Raw genomic sequence first — 23884 nt, forward strand, 5'->3', positions numbered from 1 at the left:
TTTGCTAACTTTTCTTAAATGATTGTGATCGAAACCTTTTATAAGCAGACCTCAAGTTATCAGCTCATGGACCCTCCTACCTAATTCCCAATCTGGGGAATTCATTAAAGGGAAACAACATTTTGTTTCCTTCTTAATATAAGGAGAGTCCACGGCTTCATTCTTTACGGTTGGGAATACTGAACCTGGCCACCAGGTGGAGGCAAATACACCCCAGCCAAAGGCTTAAATACCGCTCCCACTTCCCCTATCCACCAGTCATTCTTTGCCTTTCATCACAGGAGGATGGCAGAGAAGTGTCAGAAGATTTTCGGAGTTGTTCCTCCGGAGGGGTATATGCCCTTCTATATGGGACTGGAGTTTTAAGTAGTCTAATCAGCCTCTCAGTGAGAGCATTAACGAAAGTTAGGATCTGGAGATGCAGGGAGAGTCTTCCTGCGAACCCATCTAGACTGCCTGCTAACAGCTCCTTAAAGGGACACTGAACCCAATTTTTTTTCTTTTGTGATTCAGATAGAGCATACACTTTTAAGCAACTTTCTAATTTACTACTTTTATCAATTTTTCTTTGTTCTCTTCCTATCTTTATTTGAAAAATAATGCAGCTAAGTTTTTTTTTTTTTTTCTTTGTTCAGGACTCTGGACAGCATTTTTTTATTGTTCACCAAAAATGGGCCGGCATCTAAATTTACATTCTTGCATTTCAAATAAAGATACCAAGAGAATGAAGAAAATTTGATAATAGGAGTAAATTAGAAAGTTGCTTAAAATTGCATGCTCTATCTGAACCCAAATTTTTTCTTTTGTGATTCAGTGTCCCTTTAAGCAACCAGTGTTGACAAGTTTCACGGTCTGCTTTTTCTTCACTCAACTCCATTTCAGAAGCGATGCTACAAGACTGTCACACTTGAGAGGCTGCGTTTCTGTTCCACAGCACGGATTCTGGTAAGATAGTTTCAATTTTTACATATGTTGAAAATGCTGAAGAGGGTCACAGCGTGGCTCTTTTTATCTTAATAGAATCATGGGTTAATATCTGAGGGAGGTTATTGAACAGTGGGGATTAATCAAATGTGATACTTTGATTTTATGCTGCATTATGTGTGAGATTTTTTGGGCTCATAGACTGTTTTTATGCGGTAATGGAACATACAGGTTTTTACTTTCACTTTGAACACTGCGCAGCTTATAGCTTGGAGCGCTTTTTCTCATAGCAGGGGCAGTCCTGCCTTGCACACCACTTGACCGGGTGTGGTCAAACTTTCGTTTTCTCTTTCCTGACCGAGCTAGCTGTTGGAGAAGATGCTTGTTTTTCTGTTTGCCTGGGTCTAGGAGGTGGTGAGTGCCCCAGTCATTGGGAGTATAAAGGTGCCGTTTTGTGAGAAATAAAAAGATCATTTATTCTGTGTCCTACTGTTGTTAGCGCAAGCTATGGAGGATTCTGATATGCTTGAGGCTACTCCCTCTATTCCTAATAGTTAAACCTGTCTATATTGTGAGGAGGCCTTGGTATGCCTGCCCTCTCAACTATGTTCCATATGCATCAACAAGGTTATTATGTCTAAGAAGGTTAACCCCTTTAGTACTGCTGAGTCACCCACCTCTGAGGACACGCCGTCCGTTGAGGTGCATACCCATCAGTCATCTCCATCACATGCAGCTTCCCGTAGCAAGCCTGATCCTCTGTCTGGAGGGAGCCTTTTACCATCGGACTTTACCGCTCATTTAAAAACGGCAGTGTCTAAGGCTCTTAGTGCTTTACCTCACCTGCTAAGCGCAAGCAAAAGGTTAAAAATAGCTCTACGGTCCAGGGGACATCCAGTGATTTATTAGATTTGTCTGCCTTTCAAGTATCCAAGGATGGTCACACTCTGAATCTTCAGATGGTGAACTTTCTTGATCGGAGTCTATTACCTCTAGGCCTCCGACTGTGGAGGAGCCAGGCTTTAGATTTAAAATTGAACACTTACGTTTTCTTCTAAAGGAGGTTCTGTCGACATTAGAGGTTCCAGAGGCCAAGTTGCCTGATGAACCTTTGATCCCTAAATTAGACAGAGTGTACGAGGACAAGGTAGCACTGCTAACTTTTCCTGTACCTGTAAAAATGGCAAACATTATTAAGAACTAGTGGGATAGAATTGGATATTTCTTTTCTCCTTCATCTGCCTTTAAAAAATGATTCCCAGACTCTCAGCTGGATTTGTGGGGTTCCGTCCCTAAGGTGGATTGCACTATCGCCACGCTAGCCAAGCGTACTACTACTATCCCTCTTGAGGATATCTTGTCATTCAGAGTGCCGATGGATAAGAAGATGGAAACTTTTCTCCAAAAAATGTTTCAGGATACTTTATTTCAACTGGCAGCCTCAGTTACTGGAGCCGCAACCTACTGGTGCGACTCCTTAGCGGATTTAATCGAGGTGGAGGGTCTCCTTGATGTTATCCAAGAAAGAATTAAAGCATTGAGAATTGCTAATTCTTTTATCTGTGATGCAAACATGCACATTATTCACCTGAATGCTAAGATCTCTAGTTTCTCAGTACAGACTACAGACGTGAGTGAGTCTATCTGGATGGGGAGCTGTTTGGGGTGCCAAGACGGCACAAGGCCTGTGATCTCTGAAGGAACACTCTCTCGATCAACATTCTGGAACTTCAAGCAATCTACAATGCTCTGAAGGCTTGGCCTCTTCTGGGTTTTTCCCAGTTGATCAGATTCCAATCAGACAATATAACCTTGGTGGCTTACATCAACCATCAGGGGGGAACGAGAAGCTCCCTAGCAATGAGGGAAGTATCTCGGATTCTGGAGTGGTTGGAGGCCCACAACTGTTCACTGTCAGCAATCCACATTCCAGGTGTGGACAACTGGGAAGCGGACTTTCTCAGCTTACAATCCTTTCATCCGGGGGAATGGTTTCTCCATCCCGAAGTGTTTGCGGAGTTATGCAGCATGTGGGGGACGCCGTTGATAGATCTCATGACGTCTCGTCTCAATACCTAGCTACCCAGATATGGGTCCAGGTCCAAGGATCCTCAGGCGGAGCTAATAGATGCATTAGCAGTGCCTTGGAGGTTCAGTCTAATCTACCTTTTTCCGCCGTTACCACTCCTTCCTTGGGTAGTGGCCCGCATCAAGCAGGAGCAGGCGTCGGTATTACTGTACTGATTGCTCCATTGTGGCCGCAAAGGAAGCGTTTTGCGTATCTAGTGAGGATGTCATCTCCTCCATGGAAATTACCTTGTCACAGGGATCTGCTGGAACAAGGTCCTTTTTGTAAATCAAAATCTAGATTCTCTGAGGCTGACTGCGTGGAGATTGAACGCTTACTCCTTGCCAAGAGATGATTTTCTGAGAGATGTTATTGATCCTCTCAAAGTTAAGGCCCATATATCTTTTTTGTACTTTGTTTAATGTTTTATTCACCTACATGAATACCTCTGTCTTATCTCTGTAATTTTCAACTTTCCCTGTGTTTTCTTAAATGACCCTTAGCTCAAATGTCCATAGACATACTCCCCCATTCCTTTAAACTTTTGCAGGCCAATCTGACGCTAATATATCTCTCTCCCTCAGCCTGATTTTAAAGCATATCTACCCCAGTTTTAAAAGAAAATACAGACATTCATCTCAGCTGTTCCACTGCTATGCAAACAGGTAGCCTATGGAAGATAGTTTCCCACCCACCCCAGGCTCATTTCTTCATTTATAGATAGTCTCCCACACTACTTTTATTCTCCTTAAATGACAGGTGCAAACACTGATCAACACATCCTTCCTTTTACTTAACCCTATAGAATACATACCCTCTCTTCCTACAAATAGCTACATATCACACATCAATAGTATTTACATTTTTTTTCCCCCCATCTACACACCTCATACCACTAACATGAATCAAAATATGACCATACTGTTATTCATGATAACTCTTTTCTCACTTCAATTTTGTTCCTATCATTACCACCATAAACACCTCAAACTGGAAAACACATTATCATACACCATGGCCTGCTCTGTTGCTGTAACTTATCTGCCGAGTGCTGGTGGAGGGTTATTAAAAATATCCCTCCTATACCCACCTCACAAAATTATAAAGTATCACATTCACTATATGGCCAAACAAAAATGATTTCCAAATTCCTATTCCTTATGTTACTTGCCCTTGCAAATGATGTAGAGTCTAATCCTGGCCAAGCAACAAATTCCATTCCTAGCCTTCCAGCTAAAAAAGGCCTCTCCTTTGTGCACTGTAATATCCGCAGCTTACTACCAAAAATCGATGCACTGCAAGCTTGGTGTTCACATTACAAGCCCAAAATCATCGTGATCTCTGAATCGTGGCTAACCGCAAAAATACCCGACTCTGCCATTGCAATACATGGGTATTCATGCCATAGAAATGACAGAGCAAAGAGAGGAGGCAGCATTGTAATTTATGTTGACATTTCCACAAAGTACACCCCCTTACAAAAACCTAGCTCTCCTGCCACCTTTTATTTACTTTCTGGCACAATTGAGATCCCGTGCAGTAAATCAATCATTGTTGCAGGAATCTACCGCCCACCTAGCTCCCCTGTGTATTCCCTTTCTGATATAGCCCATCTCCTTAGTGAAACCATAGCTCAAAACCGAAAAAGTTAAATTTTGTTTTCTAGAGATTTTAATATTGATTGGCTGAATCCAGAAAATAATAGTTGTTGCTCTGTGTTTAAATCTTTGCAGCTAACGCAATTAATCTCCTCCCCAACTCGCATAAACATCAAAAGCCAAAATCACACCCTGCTTGACTGGATTCTCTACACTTCTCCCGACCGAATCCAGGAGGCAGGTGTTCTCCCTAACAATTTCAGTGACCACTGCCTAGTGTACTGCGTGCACAAAATAAAGGCAACTAAATCCTCTCCCAAGGTTAAAATTACCGGATCCTTCAAAATCTTAAATCTTTTCTAATTGACATCCAGAACCTCCCCTGGCACAGATTAAACTTAATCCCAGATCTTGACTCTGCAGTTGAATTCTTTCAGTCCAAACTCCTACAAGTTTGGAATTGACATGCCCCGCTGCGTAAGGTGAGAGTAAAAGGAGCACACTTAAATTGGATCTCAGCTGACCTCATTCAAATGTACCAGTTTCGGGATTCATTGTGGTCAAAGTTCAAGCATACAGGCTCTATGAACGATCACTGTGTATATAGACAATGGCAAAATATATGCACTAAACAAGCAAAATTGGCCAAGGCCCAATATTTCTGTGAAAATCTGAACAATAACATATCAAACCCTAGAAAGTTTTGGAAACTCATAAATAACTTACAAAATCCTCCAATCCACTCCCAACTCCCCACTGTCAATGTGGACAACCATACCCTGCAACTCCCCTTAGAAGTAGCAAATACCTTTAATAGTTATTTTGTCAGATGCTCCACCACCCTAATTGACAACCTAATAAATGACACGCATCCTGAAACTACAAATGTGGATCAGGCCCCACTAAATCAGCAAAGACCCAATAAAGAGAAGTTCAATTTTAGACCTGTACCCATCAATGTCGTTAAACACCTTAATAATCTAAAAATGAAAAACCAATCTGGACCTGATAAAATCCCAGCAATGCTGTTGAAGCTCAGTGCGCCGGCAATTGCTAAACCGGTCACAACCCTAATTAACGAATCCTTAGTGTCTGGATACATACCCAAACTTTGGAAAACTGTAAGAGTAGTGCCTATCCATAAAAGTGGTGAGTTAACCTTGGTTTCTAATTATCGCCCTATATCTTTGCTCCCAGTATTCAAAAATCTTAGAAAAATTCGTCCATACGCAATTATGTGTGTATTACCAACAATCTAACTGACCCCCATCAGGTTTTCGCCCGAATCACTCCACTACAACAGCCCTCCTAAAAGTTTGCAACAACATCCAAACTGGCATGGAACAAGGAGACCTAACTGGAGCTATTTTCCTTGATTTTGCAAAGGCCTTTGACACAGTAGACCACAACATACTACTGCTCAATCTAAAAAACTCTGGTATTGCTGATCGTCCGTTAACCTGGTTTCGATCATATGTATCGGACCGATCACAATATGTCTCCATTTCTGACAGCGACTCCCTCCCTCTCCCAGTCACGTGTGGTGTACCCCAAGGTTCCATTCTCGGCCCTCTACTATTCACATTATTTATAAATGATCTGCCTAATGTCTGCAAATCCTCAACTGTAGACATGTACGCATATGACACGGTAATCTATGCAAACAAATCTGATCTGCCGCAGCTTAAAGCAGTGCTCCAAGACCAGTCCACAGAGGTAGCAAAGTGGATCTCAAAAAACAAACTTTCTAAACACTGACAAAACTGTCACAATGATCTTTTGGAACGGGACCTAAATTACACAAATTACAAAATTCGCATCAAAACAAAATCCAATTGCACGCTGACCGCAGTTAACTCTTTTAAATACTTAAGTATGTTGTTAGACCCCAATCTATCTTTTGGCCTCCACATAGAAAAACTTGCCTCTAAACTTTATCCAAAACTAGGTGCCCTGTACAGAAACAAATCCTGCCTCAGCCCTACAGTAAAGGAAAAGATTGTAGCAAATGCTGATGCCTATCTTGGATTACGGGGACGTAGTATATGCACCTGCACTGCAGACTCACCTTAATAAACTAAATACACTGTATAACTCGTTCTGCCGCTTTGTGCTACCATGTAACTACAGGACCCACCATTGTGACATGCTAAAAGAACTAAACTGGCTGTCGCTGGAATCCAGACGCACCCATCTTTCCTGCCTTGTGTTTAAGAGCCTTTCTGGGAAGCTCCCACCCTACCTGAGCAGAACGCTCTCCCCTGCTATTCCCACCTCCTATAACCTCCGATCCAATACCAGCACATTATTTAGCTTGCCTCAATACAAAAAGAAAGCAGCTCGATCCTCCTTTTCCTTCAGAGCACCACAATTATGGAATGACCTCCCTCACACTTTAAAAACTTCCCCAAGCCTAATATCCTTTAAGAGATCCCTCTCTACATATCTCAAAACAGAATGTGTCATGGTTGATTAAATATTTCCTACCAGTTCTATGTTAAATGTTGGCATATATTGTGTACTATTGTTTTTGTATTTTATTGTACCCTATTGTATCAATGCAATGTTTTGTGGTCCCAGGGCATACTTGAAAACGAGAGAAATCTCAATGTATCCTTCCTGGTAAAATATTTTATAAATAAATAAATTCAAGCTTGTTAGCCGGTTACTCGTCGCATCTATCATAAGGTTTGGAGAACCTACTTATTCTGGTGTGAAGAGGGTGGATTTCCCTGCTAAGGTTGCCAGGATTCTATTGTTTCACCAGGAGGGACTGGAGAAGGGTCTTTTGGCCTGTTCCCTGAGGGGACGGATTTCGGCCTTGTCTGTTTTACTGCACAAGAGGCTCTCTGAACTTCCAGAAGTTCAGTCTTTTGTTAATCCTCTAATTAGGATCAGACTGGTGTTCAGATCTTCGGCTCCTCCTTTAATTCTGAATCTGGTTCTTAAGGTTTTGCAACGGGCTCCGTTTAAGCCTATGCATGAAATTGACATTAATTTGTTGTCCTGGAAGGTTCTTTTTCTACTGGCTATTTCTTCTGCGCACAGAGTATCTGAGATTGCCGCCTTGCAATGTGAGCCTCCTTATCTGGTGTTTAAGGCTGTCCTACGTACTAAGTTAGGGTTTCTCCCTAAGGTCGTGTCAGACTGCAACATCAAACAAGAGATTCTGGTCCCTTCTTTGTGTCCTAATCCTCCTCCATCGAAGGAACGTTTACTTAATAATTTGGACGTGGTTCGTGCCTTGAAGTTTTATCTTCAGGCTACTAAGGATTTTAGACAAACTAATTCCTTGTTTGTTGCCTATTCTGGGAAGCGTAAGGGTCAGAAGGTCTCTTCGACTTCCTTATCTTTTTGGTTGAGGAGTCTTCTACTAGAGCAGTGGCTTCCTCTTGGGCCTTTAAGAACGAGGCCTCTATGGATCAGATTTGTAAGGGGGCTACCTGGTGGTCCTTACACACTTTTGTCTAAATTTTACAAGTTTTATGTTTTTGCTTCAGCTGAAGCAGCCTTCGGGAGACAGGTTTTGCAGGCTGTGGTGACCTCAGATTAGGGTCCGCCTCTTTTTGTCCCTCCCATCTTCAGTGTCCTCTAGAGCTTGGGTATAAGTTTCCCAACAGTAAGGACTGAAGCTGTGGACTCTTCTTATTTTAAGAAGGAAAACATAAATTATGCTTACCAGATAATTTAATTTCCTTCTGTATAAGGAGAGTCCACGGCCCTGCCTGTGTTCTCCTTTGGGCGACTCCCTAAATTTATATTTACTGATATTTCTCCTACTGTTCCTTGTTCCCTCTGCAAAATGACTGGGGGATAGGGGACGTGGGAGAGGTATTTAAGCCTTTGGCTGAGGTGTCTTGGTTCATTATTCCCAACAGTAAGGAATGAAGCCGTGGACTCCTTATACAGAAGGAAATTAAATTATCTGGTAAGCTTAGCTTATGTTTTTCTTCACATAGAACATACAATTTTAAACACCTTTCCAGTTTGTCTATTTGCTTCATTCTGAGGAGTGAGGGTGCACGAACGGGGCATGTGTTCTCTTGGTTTTCTTTGGTTAAGAGCATACCTTGGTAGGCTTGAGAGCTTGCACAACACAATGTACAATATTGTTGCAAACACTGCGGCTATATAGTGCTTAAGGCACGCGCACACTTCTGAACCTACCTAGATGTGCTTTTCATTAAAGGATACCAAGAAAACAAAGTACATTTTGATAAAAGAAATATCAGATTTCTCCTGTTAAGTGTAGTCAGTCCACGGGTCATCCATTACTTATGGGATATTAACTCCTCCCTAACAGGAAGTGCAAGAGGATCACCCAAGCAGAGCTGCTATATAGCTCCTCCCCTCTACGTCATACCCAGTCATTCTCTTGCACCTAACTAATCGATAGGATGTTTGAGAGGACAGTGGTTATTAAAACTTAGTTTTATTTCTTCAATCAAAAGTTTGTTATTTTAAACGGCACCGGAGTGTGTTGTTTTTTTTCTCAGACAGCATTAGAAGAAGAATCTGCCTGAGTTTGTGTATGATCTTAGCGGACGTAACTAAGATCCATTTGCTGTTCTCGACCTTCTGAGGAGCGGGGTAACTTCAGAACAGGGGACAGCGGGCAGGGTTTACCTGCAAAGAGGTATGTTGCAGTATATTATTTTCTAAGGAATGGAATTGACTGAGAAAATACTGCTAATACCGTTAAAATGTAAGTACAGCCTTAAATGCAGTAGTAGCAACTGGTATCAGGCTGTTATGTATGTATGTTGGCACTGAGGTATTTCTGGGGAATGGCACTTCACTAAGAAAATACTGTAATACATATATCTTATAGCCTTTCTGCAGTGAGAGCGACTAGCAACAGGCTTTTTAATATCATTTCATATATTAAAACGTTTTTCTGGCAGGTTAATCGTTTTATTCTCTGAGGTACTTGGTGAAAAAAAATTTTTGGGCATTATTTTCCACTTGGCTATCGTTTATTTTAAATAAAGTCAGTTTATTCAGCTTCCCCACTGTTGTATTATGAGTGGGAGGGGCCTATTTTGGCGCTTTTCTACGCAGTAGAAATTCAGTCACAAATCTCCTTATTCTCCCTGCATGATCCAGGACATCTCTACAGAGCTCAGGGGTCTCCAAAACTAGTTTTGAGGGAGGTAATCACTCACAGCAGACCTGTGAGACTGTGTATTGACTGTGATTAAAACGTTTATATTTTACTGTTATACGTTTTTCCGGTATTAAGGGGTTAATCCTCCATTTGCTAGTGGGTGCATTCCTTTGCTAAAACAATTCAGTTACTGTAAAAAATTGTTTGCTATAACTAATCCGGTTATTTGTTATTTCAACTGTGACAGTTTTTGTGTGCTTCTTAAAGGCACAGTAACGTTTTTTATATTACTTGAAAAATTGTTTGAAAAGTATTTTCCAAGCTTGCTAGTCTAATTGCTAGTTTGTTTAAACATGTCTGACACAGAGGAATCTCTTTGTGCAATATGTTCTAAGACCAATGTGGAGCCCAATAGAAATTTGTGTACTAATTGCATTGATGCTACTTTAAATAAAAGCCAATCTGTACATGTCAAGAAAATTTCACCAGACATCGAGGGGAAAGTTATGCCGACTAACTCTTCTCACGTGTCAGTACCTGCATCTCCCGCTCGGGAGGTGCGTGATATTGTGGCGCCAAGTACATCAGGGCGGCCATTACAAATCACTTTACAGGACATGGCCAATGTTATGACTGAAGTTTTATCTAAATTGCCAGACATTAGAGGTAAACGCGACCACTCTGGGGTGAGAACAGAGTACGCTGATAATGTTAGAGCCATGTCTGATACTGCGTCACAAGTGGCAGAGCATGAAGACGGTGAGCTTCATTCTGTAGGTGACGGATCTGATCCAAATAGACTGGATTCAGACATTTTAAATTTAAGCTTGAGAACCTCCGTGTACTATTAGGGGAGGTATTAGCGGCTCTGAATGATTGTAACACGGTTGCAATCCCGGAGAAATTATGTAGGCTGGATAGATACTATGCGGTACCGGCGTGTACTGACGTCTTTCCTATACCTAAGAGGCTTACAGAGATTATTACCAAGGAGTGGGATAGGCCCGGTGTACCCTTTTCACCCCCTCCTATATTTAGAAAAATGTTTCCAATAGACGCCACCACACGGGACTTATGGCAGACGGTCCCTAAGGTGGAGGGAGCAGTTTCTACTCTGGCTAAGCGTACCACTATACCGGTGGAGGATAGCTGTGCCTTTTCAGATCCAATGGATAAAAAGTTAGAGGGTTACCTTAAGAAAATGTTTACTCAACAAGGTTTTATATTACAACCACTCGCATGCATTGCGCCTGTCACGGCTGCGGCGGCATTCTGGTTTGAGTCTCTGGAAGAGACCCTTGAATCAGCTACAGTGGATGAGATTACAGACAAGCTTAAAGCCCTTAAGCTAGCTAATTCATTTATTTCTGATGCTGTAGTACATCTAACTAAACTTACGGCTAAGAATTCCGGATTCGCCATTCAGGCGCGCAGAGCGCTGTGGCTAAAATCCTGGTCAGCCGATGTGACTTCTAAATCTAAATTGCTTAACATACCTTTCAAAGGGCAGACATTATTCGGGCCCGGTTTGAAAGAAATTATCGCTGACATTACTGGAGGTAAGGGCCATGCCCTGCCTCAAGACAGAGCCAAACCAAGGGCTAGACAGTCTAATTTTCGTGCCTTTCGTAACTACAAGGCAGGAGCAGCATCAACTTCCTCCGCTCCAAAACAGGAAGGTTCTGTTGCTAGATTCAGACAGGGCTGGAAACCTAACCAGACCTGGAACAAGGGCAAGCAGGCCAGAAAACCTGCTGCTGCCCCTAAGACAGCATGAAGTGAGGGCCCCCAATCCGGAAACGGATCTAGTAGGGGGCAGACTTTCTCTCTTCGCCCAGGCTTGGGCAAGAGATGTCCAAGATCCCTGGGCGTTAGAGATCATATCTCAGGGATATCTTCTGGATTTCAAAGCTTCTCCTCCAAAAGGGAGATTTCATCTTTCAAGGTTGTCAACAAACCAGATAAAGAAAGAGGCGTTTCTACGCTGTGTACAAGACCTTTTACTAATGGGAGTGATCCACCTGGTTCCGCGTTCGGAACACGGACAAGGGTTTTACTCAAATCTGTTTGTGGTTCCCAAGAAAGAAGGAACCTTCAGACCAATCTTAGATTTAAAGATCCTAAACAAATTCCTAAGAGTTCCATCGTTCAAAATGGAAACTATTCGGACAATCTTACCCATGATCCAAAAGGGTCAATACATGACCACAGTGGATTTAAAGGATGCCTACCTGCACATACCGATTCACAAAGATCATTACCGGTACCTAAGATTTGCCTTCCTAGACAGGCATTACCAGTTTGTAGCTCTTCCCTTCGGGTTGGCTACTGTCCCAAGAATCTTTTCAAAGGTTCTGGGCTCTCTTCTGGCGGTACTAAGACCGCAAGGAATATCGGTAGCTCCGTACCTAGACGACATTCTGATACAAGCGTCAAGTCTCCAAACTGCCAAGTCTCATACAGAGTTTATACTGGCATTTCTAAGGTCACATGGGTGGAAAGTGAACGAAGGAAAGAGTTCTCTATTGCCACTCACAAGAGTTCCCTTCTTAGGGACTCTTATAGATTCTGTAGAAATGAAAATTTACCTGACAGAAGACAGGTTAACAAAACTTCTAAATGCTTGCCGTGTCCTTCATTCCATTCCGCACCCGTCAGTGGCTCAATGTATGGAGGTAATAGGCTTAATGGTAGCGGCAATGGACATAGTACCCTTTGCACGCCTGCATCTCAGACCGCTGCAATTGTGCATGCTGAGCCAGTGGAATGGGGATTACTCAGATTTGTCCCCTATGCTGACTTTGGATCAGGAGACGAGAAATTCTCTTCTATGGTGGCTTTCTCGGCCACATCTGTCCAAGGGGATGCCCTTCAGCAGACCAGATTGGACGATTGTAACAACAGACGCCAGCCTGATAGGTTGGGGCGCTGTCTGGAACTCCCTGAAGACTCAGGGATCTTGGTCTCAGGAGGAGAGTCTCCTTCCCATAAACATTCTGGAATTGAGAGCAGTTTTCAATGCTCTTCTGGCTTGGCCTCAGTTAGCAACTCTGAGGTTCATCAGATTTCAGTCGGACAACATCACGACTGTGGCTTACATCAACCATCAGGGAGGGACAAGGAGTTCCCTAGCGATGATGGAAGTCTCAAAGATAATTCTCTGGGCAGAGTCTCACTCTTGCCACCTATCAGCGATCCACATCCCAGGCGTGGAGAACTGGGAAGCGGATTTTCTAAGTCGTCAGACTTTTCATCCGGGGGAGTGGGAACTTCATCCGGAGGTGTTTGCCCAAATACTTCGGCGTTGGGGCAAACCAGATCTGGATCTCATGGCGTCTCGCCAGAACGCCAAACTTCCTTGTTACGGATCCAGGTCCAGGGACCCGGGAGCGGTGCTGATAGATGCTCTGACAGCACCTTGGGCCTTCAACATGGCTTATGTGTTTCCACCTTTCCCGTTGCTTCCTCGATTGATTGCCAGGATCAAACAGCTGAGAGCATCGGTGATTCTAATAGCGCCTGCGTGGCCACGCAGGACCTGGTATGCAGACCTAGTGGACATGTCGTCCTGTCCACCATGGTCTCTACCTCTGAGACAGGACCTTCTGCTGCAAGGTCCTTTCAAACATCCAAATCTAATTTCTCTGAAGCTGACTGCTTGGAGATTGAACGCTTAATTCTATCAAAGCGTGGATTCTCGGAATCAGTGATTGATACTTTAATACAGGCTAGGAAGCCTGTCACCAGGAAAATTTACCATAAGATATGGCGCAAATACTTGCATTGGTGCGAATCCAAGAGTTACTCATGGAGTAAGGTTAGGATTCCTAGGATATTGTCTTTTCTACAAGAAGGTTTAGAAAAGGGCTTATCCGCTAGTTCGTTAAAGGGACAGATCTCAGCTTTGTCCATCCTTTTACACAAACGTCTGTCAGAAGTTCCAGACGTTCAGGCTTTTTGTCAGGCTTTGGCCAGGATTAAGCCTGTGTTTAAAACTGTTACTCCACCATGGAGCTTAAACTTAGTTCTTAACGTTTTACAGGGTGTTCCGTTTGAACTCCTTCATTCCATTGATATCAAACTATTATCTTGGAAAGTTCTATTTTTAATGGCTATTTCCTCGGCTCGAAGAGTCTCTGAGTTATCGGCCTTACATTGTGATTCCCCTTATCTGATTTTCCATTCAGACAAGGTAGTTCTGCGTACTAAACCTGGGTTCTTACCTAAGGTAGTTACCAACAGGAATATCAATCAAGAGATTGTTGTTCCATCATTGTGTCCTAACCCTTCTTCAAAGAAGGAACGACTTCTGCACAATCTGGACGTTGTCCGTGCTCTGAAATATTATTTACAGGCAACTAAAGATTTTCGACAAACTTCTTCCCTATTTGTCGTGTATTCTGGACAGAGGAGAGGTCAAAAGGCTTCGGCCACCTCTCTTTCTTTTTGGCTTCGTAGCATAATACGTTTAGCCTATGAGACTGCTGGACAGCAGCCTCCTGAAAGAATTACAGCTCATTCTACTAGAGCTGTGGCTTCCACTTGGGCCTTTAAGAATGAGGCCTCTGTTGAACAGATTTGCAAGGCTGCAACTTGGTCTTCACTTCACACTTTTTCCAAATTTTACAAATTTGACACTTTTGCTTCTTCGGAGGCTGTTTTTGGGAGAAAGGTTCTTCAGGCAGTGGTTCCTTCTGTGTAAAGAGCCTGCCTGTCCCTCCCGTCATCCGTGTACTTTTAGCTTTGGTATTGGTATCCCATAAGTAATGGATGACCCGTGGACTGACTACACTTAACAGGAGAAAACATAATTTATGCTTACCTGATAAATTCCTTTCTCCTGTAGTGTAGTCAGTCCACGGCCCGCCCTGTTTTTTATGGCAGGTCTAAATTTTAAATTATACTCCAGTCACCACTGCACCCTATAGTTTCTCCTTTCTCGTTTGGTTTTCGGTCGAATGACTGGGTATGACGTAGAGGGGAGGAGCTATATAGCAGCTCTGCTTGGGTGATCCTCTTGCACTTCCTGTTAGGGAGGAGTTAATATCCCATAAGTAATGGATGACCCGTGGACTGACTACACTACAGGAGAAAGGAATTTATCAGGTAAGCATAAATTATGTTTTTTTTTTTGTTTTTTTTTAAATGGGTGCTCAATCATGAACGGTTAATTTTGACCTTTAATTGTGTTTTGTGGTGCATCCCTGGCAAAACTAACATTCTTAAAGTTGCCAAAAAATCTTTAATTCCATTTTTCTTTAAAGTGATAGTAAATCCAAGCATTTGAAAAACACTAGGATTTACCATCACTAAAAATAATGTTGAGTTTCATTCAGGGATAGGCACGGACCAAGGCTGTGGTGGGCATTTTCCAATGTACATACCTTATGTGAAGGACATCAATGTACATTTCAAATTAAAAACTTCAAAAAACACTCTCTTTACCGAGAGGGTAGTGGATGCATGGTGGAATAGCCATCCAGCAGAAGTGGTAGACATAGTGAAGGAGTTTAAACATGCTTGTTGGAAGGCCCTGGTCTAATTCTACAAGTACAAATTAGTCATCTAATCAAACTCTCTTAAAATAACATTTATATAAAGACTGCTTGTGGTATTCTGGTATAAAATGTTTTCAAAATTCTTACCTTTTTTTTTTTGTTGTTGTTTTGAGAGTCTACAACTCCTGACCAAACCCACCCACCTTGATGTTAATCGCATGATCACCATGGTTGGTTACTTACTTGGTTAGGTTTGTCAGAGTAGGCGGCGGTCTTCTACACACAGACACAAGCACTACGCTGGCGCACAGATCATGGAATCAGGGTGGGTCACGACTCATCGGTGGTTGACACAGGCTGCACTGCACCTTCATGTATTAAAAAAAGGTTGCTGAATTCACCCTGTCTGTTTTGCTAAAGTGAGAGCCTCCGGCTGCCCATGTCACAGCACTCTTCTACCCTTTTTTTTACCAAATGCTTAATGAAACACCACATTATTTTTAGTAAAGGTAAATTCTACATTTTTTTTTTTAAGTAAAGAAACGATTAAATAAATAAACCGTTTGCAAAAATGTCTGTTGCATTTATAATAATTTAAAACTTTGACGGCCATGTTTCTTAGACTTTGGGGCTTTAGATGAATATTAGAGACTGTAAAGGCTGCATATAAATGTCAGTTAAACGCACAATAATCTATTTCCTACAAATAAGCAGCCAGATTTAGGTAATGTTACACGGTACGGTCTGCTTTCCTTCCCTCCTGAGATCTGCCTACCTTTTGTTTGTCCTCTCTTTAGTCCCCAAAGCACAACGTTGTGGCCTCAGGAAAAAGCAGGAATACAAACTCTGCAACACATTTTATTTCTGTCTATATATTTTATCTGGGGGCTGCATAAAACCTTCCAGTAACCAGTTGGCCATCCCTGATGTATAAATAGATTAACGTTTTTTTACGTTTTACGTATTTAGACTATGTGCAGTTTAGTAATGGCGTCATTGGGCAGTAAAGTCACAATTAATTCAACTTTCAGGATTCAGACACAACATACAATTTTTAAACCACTTACCAATGTACTTCTGTTATCTAATTACATCATTTTATTGCTATCCTTTGTTGAAGAGGATAACTAGCTAGACACAGGAGCATCAATGCAATACTGGGAGTTAGCCACTGATTTGTCTCTGCACATCTATGCCTCTTGTCATTGGCTTACCTGATGTGTTCAGCTGGCTCCCAGTAGTGCTTTGCTGCTGTTTCAAAGTATAGAATGATAATGAAACAAATTTGATAATAGAAGTACTATGGAAAGCTGTTTAGAATGTCATGCTCTTTCTGAATCGTCCCTTTCACTTGATAATGGACTGTACTTAATTCCAAAATGCTTTATTGTCAGTGCTGAGCGATGTGATAAGCGGGAATAAAGCCGATTGAATGTTACACATGACTTGGTGTAATGATGTCTTAGAGTGACTGCTGATATCGGTAATGAGCAATCTGAACCAGTGTTAATTTTGACGGCAAGTTTCAATTTAGTCTTAGCTTTAGTCTTTTGACTAAAATGCCATTTTAGTTTTAGTCGTATTTTAGTCATCTGAATTGTTTTAGTTTTAGTCTAGTTTTAGTCGACTGAATCTCCAGTAGATTTTAGTCGACTAGTCTACTAAAATCTAAGGGGTGTAGTTAAAGTGTAATGCATTATTTAAACAATATAAAAACTTTAACAGTTCTTTGTTAATAATTAAAACAAGTATCAAGTAACTCAACACAACAAAAAGTTTCTTCAGCTAGCACAGGCTCAGCATAACTTAAACCCATACTCATAGGTTATGCTTATTTCTATAGGAAGAATCAATTGATTGTTCACAGATTCGAAAAATTTTCGGCAACGATATTAGCACTGCTCTAGAACTTCCAAACTCATTATATACTCCTGGAGTAAAGGTTTATTAACCTGTTTTTATTTATGGTATTAAGGTTTGAACATGCAATACAGATTTAACAGATTGTTGTGGTATAGAACGTGTCTTTATTTTTCTTAAAATTTAATAAAATGAAGATTCGTAAATTTGACAAAAGAGCAGTAATTAGATATGGATTGATTATAACACCTTGCATAAAATGTTTTTGTCAGCAAATTTTGATTTAGATTTAGTTATAGTCTTTTGACTAAAATGCCATCTTAGTTTTAGTCATATTTTAGTCATCAGAATTTCTTTAGTTTTATACTCATTTTAGTCTAGTTTTAGTCGACGAAATTAACACTGATCTGAACATGACTAATACTCATTTGTTTCTTGCTAGTGTGATGCTTCTGCTGGCCTTGCACCTCTGCCTCTTTACCATGTTTGGTATGCTGCTGTTTGCCCACTCAAAGGTAACAAAACAATCTCTATACAATATTCTGCTTGAACACTTTTTTTTTTTTTTTTTTAATTAGTAATCCACCAAATCCTCACATGACAGCTTTTACAGAACATTTACAATCTCACATTTCATTCATTCGGCAAATAATACAATTTAAATTCAATTTACTTTTCGGTTAAACTTTAAAACGGGCTACTATTAAAAAACTAACCAAGCTTTGAGTTCAAAGAGAATTGGTGGAAAATCTATCTATATGCTGATGGCAGTTTATGTTGCCCCAAATTAAAGACTTTCGGCTTAGCCGTTCAGAAATTACTATTACTTTTGAAAAGAAATGTCACTGTTCAGAAATGGATTTTTATTATATGCAGTAAGGGGGATTCCTCGAAGTGTAACCCTTTAACTACATAAATGATTGGTTACTCATATGTTAAAGATCATTGAAGGAAAGACTGTTATAGCAAGAATATAAAGTTGTGTACCTTTAAACAGATGCTTGTGGAGAATGCAAGTTTAATCTGCAATATCTGATTTTCAAGACCAACAAAACCTTTATTATTATTATTATACTTTATTTATAAAGCCCCAACATATTCTGCAGCGCTGTCCGTTGATACAATTCATTTTAACTAAATAATTATACAAAATTTGACGAACAAATGCAGGAGGAATTAAGGGTCCTATTCCTGTGGGAACTTACAATATAGGAGAGTGAGAAACGGGAGATTGGCCTGCAAGGGTGAGAATGTTAGATTAGGGAAATTATTAGTTAAGTGGAATTCATTTGTTACTGAGTTGGGTGGTAGGATTTCCTGAACAAAAATGTCTTTAGAGATTGATTAATAGAAGGCAGATTAGGGGAAAGTCTGACGGCGTGAGGAAGTGCGTTCTTGTGGGTTGTTGCGGCACGGGAGAAGTCCTGCAGTCTAGCACGGGGAGAGGTTATGGTACAAGATGCAAGGAGCAGGTCATTGTTGGATCTTAGTGGGCGGGCTGGAGTATATTTGTTGATTAGTGACTAATACATGACCAACCAGCTTCCTTGTTTAATGGGGAATGGAGAGTTGAGTGGAAGAAGAAAATCTCAAGTTATAGGGGGAGTGGGGAGCAGGGGTGGGCATACTGCTCTGGTAGCGCGGGAGTTTCTCAGGAAAGTGCTTATAGGCAAGGCAAGAGAGGTGAAGAAAGCATTGAGTCAAGTGAGAGCCAGTTTAGCGCTTTTAACGTATCACAATGATGAGTTTTGTAATCAGATTGCAGGACAAATCAGCATAGCAGAGTTGCAAGTTTACTGAGATGGATCTGAGGTGCAGACGCATGCACAACATCCCCATAATAGATTGCCGGATCAGCATTTATTGTACAATACATTTCCTAACCTCAAGATTTAGACTGGGGTTTATTTCTAAAAAAGGGCTCATTTTGACCAATACCGAGATACTTATAGGAGTTGACAGGTGATAATGTAATTATATTTAACTCTGCGTTATTTGATTTGTTACATTTTTGATTTCTCTATATTTCTGACCTACAAATCTGTTAATACTCGTCTTGAATCACTACCGAGCTTCTAGCTCCTGTCACTAACTGCGTTTCTGCAGTCTTATATTCCATATCTAGGTTTGGCTAAGACATATCTAAAACTGGCGTAATAGTCTTCCCTTCCTGCATTATCCAACACCTATCCTCCCTAAATGGCGAAAGGCTTCAGTTACAACTACTAAGCGCACTGCATTGACTGGTCGTGACAACTTCATTTGCGGAATCTTTCTAAATTTGTGTTTTCCTCAAAATACTGCAGACATCCTAATCCACTCTGTAATCATCAGAATTGGCTTTTTAGTCAGTCTGCTGTCATTTGTTTTTATTAAAATCTAATTTTTTTATATTCTTGATGTTAAATGCTGGCAGCATGCCTACATAGTAGGTGATTGTGGAGAGCATGCAGCAGACGGACAGGTTCTCTAGTTTAGAATCTTGTCTGTTCTTGATTTAATAAATGAGGGCCTATATATTTTGCCATCATTTCTCACTTGTGGCCAAAAGATCAAAAACTTTCCTTCATAGAGAGAAACTACACAAAATCTTTGTGTTTTTTTTATTATATTGCAATGTACGTATCTCTCCTGTTAAACAACTTTCCAATTTAATTATGTTATCTAATTTGCTTTGATCTCTTGTTATCCCTCATTGCAAAGCATACCAAGGTAGGCTCAGTAGCTGATTGGTGGCTGCATCATATATGCCTCTTGTCTGTCTTACCTATGTATCAGCTAGCTCCCAATAGTGCATTGCTTCTTCAACAAAGGATACTAAGAGAATGAAGCAATATTGATAATAGAAGTAAATTGGAAAGTTATTTACAAATATATTCTCTATCTGAATCATGAAAGAAAAATGTTGGGTTTCATGTCCCTTTTTAAATTGGCCTTTCTAAAATAGTTTTGAAGGACCTAGCAGTAATGACAAGACTAAGATAATCTCGTCAGAGAAGAGAACTTTAGATGATAGGGCCCATAGCAACTCAAGCCATGAGTCCTAATCATGGTCATTTGCCAAGTGTGCACTCTGATCGAGATGATCTGATTTAGACACTTTGCTGCATATCTATTCTAAGTCATCTTTCCTAATATCTATTAGAACACTGGCTAATTTCTTCTAATAAAATTTTTTTTTTTTCTTTCTTTTTTACTGTGGATAGGACTCTAAATTGGACCAGGAATGGTCGAGATATTTCCGTAACCTGCCAGACTCATTGACCTCACTGTTAGTGCTCCTGACAACTGCAAATAACCCAGATGGTGAGTCTGTGCTCCCCATAGAGTGAAGTACGTATGTGCCTGACCTAAACTTCTAACCATATGAAGCCCAGCATATTGTGCTATATGTGCTCTTAAACTGATGAGGCAAACCCCCCAAAAAATATTCAGTTCTTGTCATCTTGGGCGATGATAAAAATATTATACCACATAAAGTTAATAGCTATAAAAGATGTCTTGGCAAAATTAGTTAGTTGAAGAAAATCTAGATTACAAACCTGTAAAATATTCCACAGATACTTTTAAATGTTATCATTTTGTTTTGCTGTATTTTTTTGTTTACGTTTTGCCGTCACCGGTAGTCAGCGTCATTGAATGTACCATTAATTATCATTTCTGCTAAATTTGCAAAACAATTTTTTTTTTTCTTGTGTCTCTGACAGTGATGATTCCGGCATATTCAGTACACAGAGCATATTCGCTGTTCTTCATTTTCTTCACGTTTATAGGTAGGTGCGCTTTACACTTCCAGCTTAGAAACTGCAGACTCCTAGAAGTGAATAGGGAGATGTTAAAATTGTATACTGTACACTAATCATAAGTTTAATTCTGACCTTGGCTCATCCAGCTTGCATGACGATGCATCATTTAGTGCTGGTGACATTTTTGTATGATTGCATCATTCTTTTGGCTCAGCTTTTTGCGCCTTCTTTCTGTTGAAGTAACCACAAAGATAGGGAAGCACTGGGTCCTTTTTTAAAGGGACATTAAACACTATGAGATGGTAATATAAAATAATAAATCGTATATTTAGAAAAACTATGCAATATACTTTAATTTTTTACTTTGTCCCCTTTTCCTGTAACAACATTCTGAAATTGTGAGCTTTTCATTTCCTGTTAGAAATGGAAGTGCAGAACACTTTTACATTCCACGCAGTCATTGGCTGCACACTCTAGTGACCTATTTATAATTGGCCACAGCTGAGAAGGTAACCTAAGTTACAACATGGCAGCTCCCATTGTTTAATAAACACTAAAACTTTACAATTATTTTGTCAATATTTAAACAACTAATGAAACTTTAAAAATACATCTACATGTTATTCTCAGACTAATCTTTTCTTTGAATACATCCTTCTATCTAGCATTTATTTAAATTGACATTTAAAGGGACATGAAACCCAATTTTTCCCCCATTAGAAATACCTTTATTCTTTAGATATCCTTTGTTGGAAAGAATCTCTAAATAGGCTCAGTAGCTGCTGATTGGTGGCTACACATAGTTTCCTCATGCGATTGGCTCACCCATGTGCATTGGTATTTGTTCAACAAAGGATATTTTAAAGAATGAAACAAATTAGATAATAGAAGTAAATTGGAATGTTGTTTAAAATTGTTTATTCTATCTGCATCATAAAATAAATATTTTGGGTCTCATGTCCCTTTTTAAGTTTAAATGTGCCCATTGGACCTGAATATAACCACCACCTGCACCCACTGCACTTGATACCTAGGCCATTTGGCAACTATTCCCAAGTATCATGATGCCCCACCCAATCCATACCCATCACATTAATGGTAAGTGGAAGTCTACTTATAACTTTATCATTAAAGGGACATGAAGCACAATTTGTTTGTCTTTCATGATTTAGAAAGAACATTTTAAACAACTTTACAATATACTTCTATTATTTAATTTATTTCATTCTCTTGATATCATTTGTTGAAAAGCATACCTAAATAGGCTCAGTTGCTTCTGATTGGTGGCTGCACAAGTGCACATAGATGCCTTGTATGATTGACTCACCTATGTGTATTGCTATATTTCTTCTGTTAAGTGTGATCAGTCCACGGGTCATCATTACTTCTGGGATATTAACTGCTCCCCTACAGGAAGTGCAAGAGGATTCACCCAGCAGAGCCGCATATAGCTCCTCCCCTCTACGTCACTCCCAGTCATTCTCTTGCACCCAGCAACTAGATAGGTCGTGTGAGAGGACTATGGTGATTATACTTAGTTTTATATCTTCAATCAAAAGTTTGTTATTTTAAAATAGCACCGGAGTGTGTTATTACCTCTCTGGCAGAGTTTGAGGAAGAATCTACCAGAGTTTTGCTATGATTTTAGCCGGAGTAGTTAAGATCATATTGCTGTTCTCGGCCATCTGAGGAGTGAGGTAAACTTCAGATCAGGGGACAGCGGGCAGATGAATCTGCATAGAGGTATGTAGCAGTTTTTATTTTCTGACAATGGAATTGATGAGAAAATCCTGCCATACCGATATAATGTCATGTATGTATACTTTACACTTCAGTATTCTGGGAGAATGGTACTTCACTAGAATTACACTGTAAGAAAGACATAAAGCTGTTTAATAACTAGAGATTATGTTTAACGTTTTTGCTGGAATGTAAAATCGTTTTCATTTGCTGAGGTACTGAGTGAATAAATGTTTGGGCACCATTTTTCCACTTGGCAGTTGCTTAAATCTGTTTTTTCTGTCAGTTTCTGTTCTCCCTCACTGCTGTGTGTGTGTGGGGGAGGGGCGCTTTTACTATGCATCAAATATTTCAGTCAGCAACTCATTGTATTCCCTGCATGATCTGGTTCATCTCTACAGAGCTCAGGGGTCTTCAAAACTTATTTTGAGGGAGGTAATTTCTCTCAGCAGAGCTGTGAGAATTATAGTTTGACTGAAATAAAAACTTTTATTCTGTAATTTGTTTCCTGCTTTCAGAAATTGTTATCTTTGCTAATGGGATTAAACCTTTGCTAAAGTTGTGTTGTTTACAAGGATTGAGGCTATAACTGTTTCAATTTATTAATTTTTAACTGTCATAGATCTTCTGTGCTTCTTAAAGGCACAGTACGTTTTAATATTATTCTATTTGAATTGTATTTCCAAGTTGCAAGTTTATTTGCTAGTGTGTTAAACATGTCTGATTCAGAAGATGATACCTGTGTCATTTGTTGCAATGCCAAAGTGGAGCCCAATAGAAATTTATGTACTAACTGTATTGATGCTACTTTAAATAAAAATCAATCTGTACAAATTGAACAAATTTCACCAAACAACGAGGGGAGAGTTATGCCGACTAACTCGCCTCACGTGTCAGTACCTACATCTCCCGCTCAGAGGGAGGTGCGTGATATTGTAGCGCCGAGTACAGCTGGGCGGCCATTACAAATCACATTACAGGATATGGCTACTGTTATGACTGAAGTTTTGGCTAAATTACCAGAACTAAAAGGTAAGCGTGATCACTCTGGGGTGAGAACAGAGTGCGCTGATAATATTAGGGCCATGTCAGACACTGCGTCACAGGTGGCAGAACATGAGGACGGAGAACTTCATTCTGTGGGTGACGGTTCTGATCCAAACAGACTGGATTCAGATATTTCAAATTTTAAATTTAAACTGGAAAACCTCCGTGTATTACTAGGGGAGGTGTTAGCGGCTCTGAATGATTGTAACACAGTTGCAATACCAGAGAAAATGTGTAGGTTGGATAAATATTTTGCGGTACCGACGAGTACTGAGGTTTTTCCTATACCTAAGAGA

The 23884-nt window shown here is 40.4% G+C and overlaps 1 protein-coding gene across 1 annotated transcript in view; it reads left to right on the top strand.

The window, feature by feature from the left end:
* The window catches only part of TPCN2 (two pore segment channel 2), a 215898-nt gene that overhangs the window by 64956 nt on the left and 127058 nt on the right, over positions 1–23884 (top strand). Inside the window, exons 8-10 of the mRNA XM_053716413.1 lie at positions 17498–17570; positions 20262–20361; positions 20763–20828. Coding sequence (XP_053572388.1) covers positions 17498–17570; positions 20262–20361; positions 20763–20828 — 239 coding nt within the window. The remainder of the gene's footprint in view (positions 1–17497; positions 17571–20261; positions 20362–20762; positions 20829–23884) is intronic.

This window comes from Bombina bombina, chromosome 6, assembly GCF_027579735.1.
Source record: "Bombina bombina isolate aBomBom1 chromosome 6, aBomBom1.pri, whole genome shotgun sequence".
In the NCBI taxonomy this organism is placed as follows: Eukaryota; Metazoa; Chordata; class Amphibia; order Anura; family Bombinatoridae; genus Bombina; species Bombina bombina.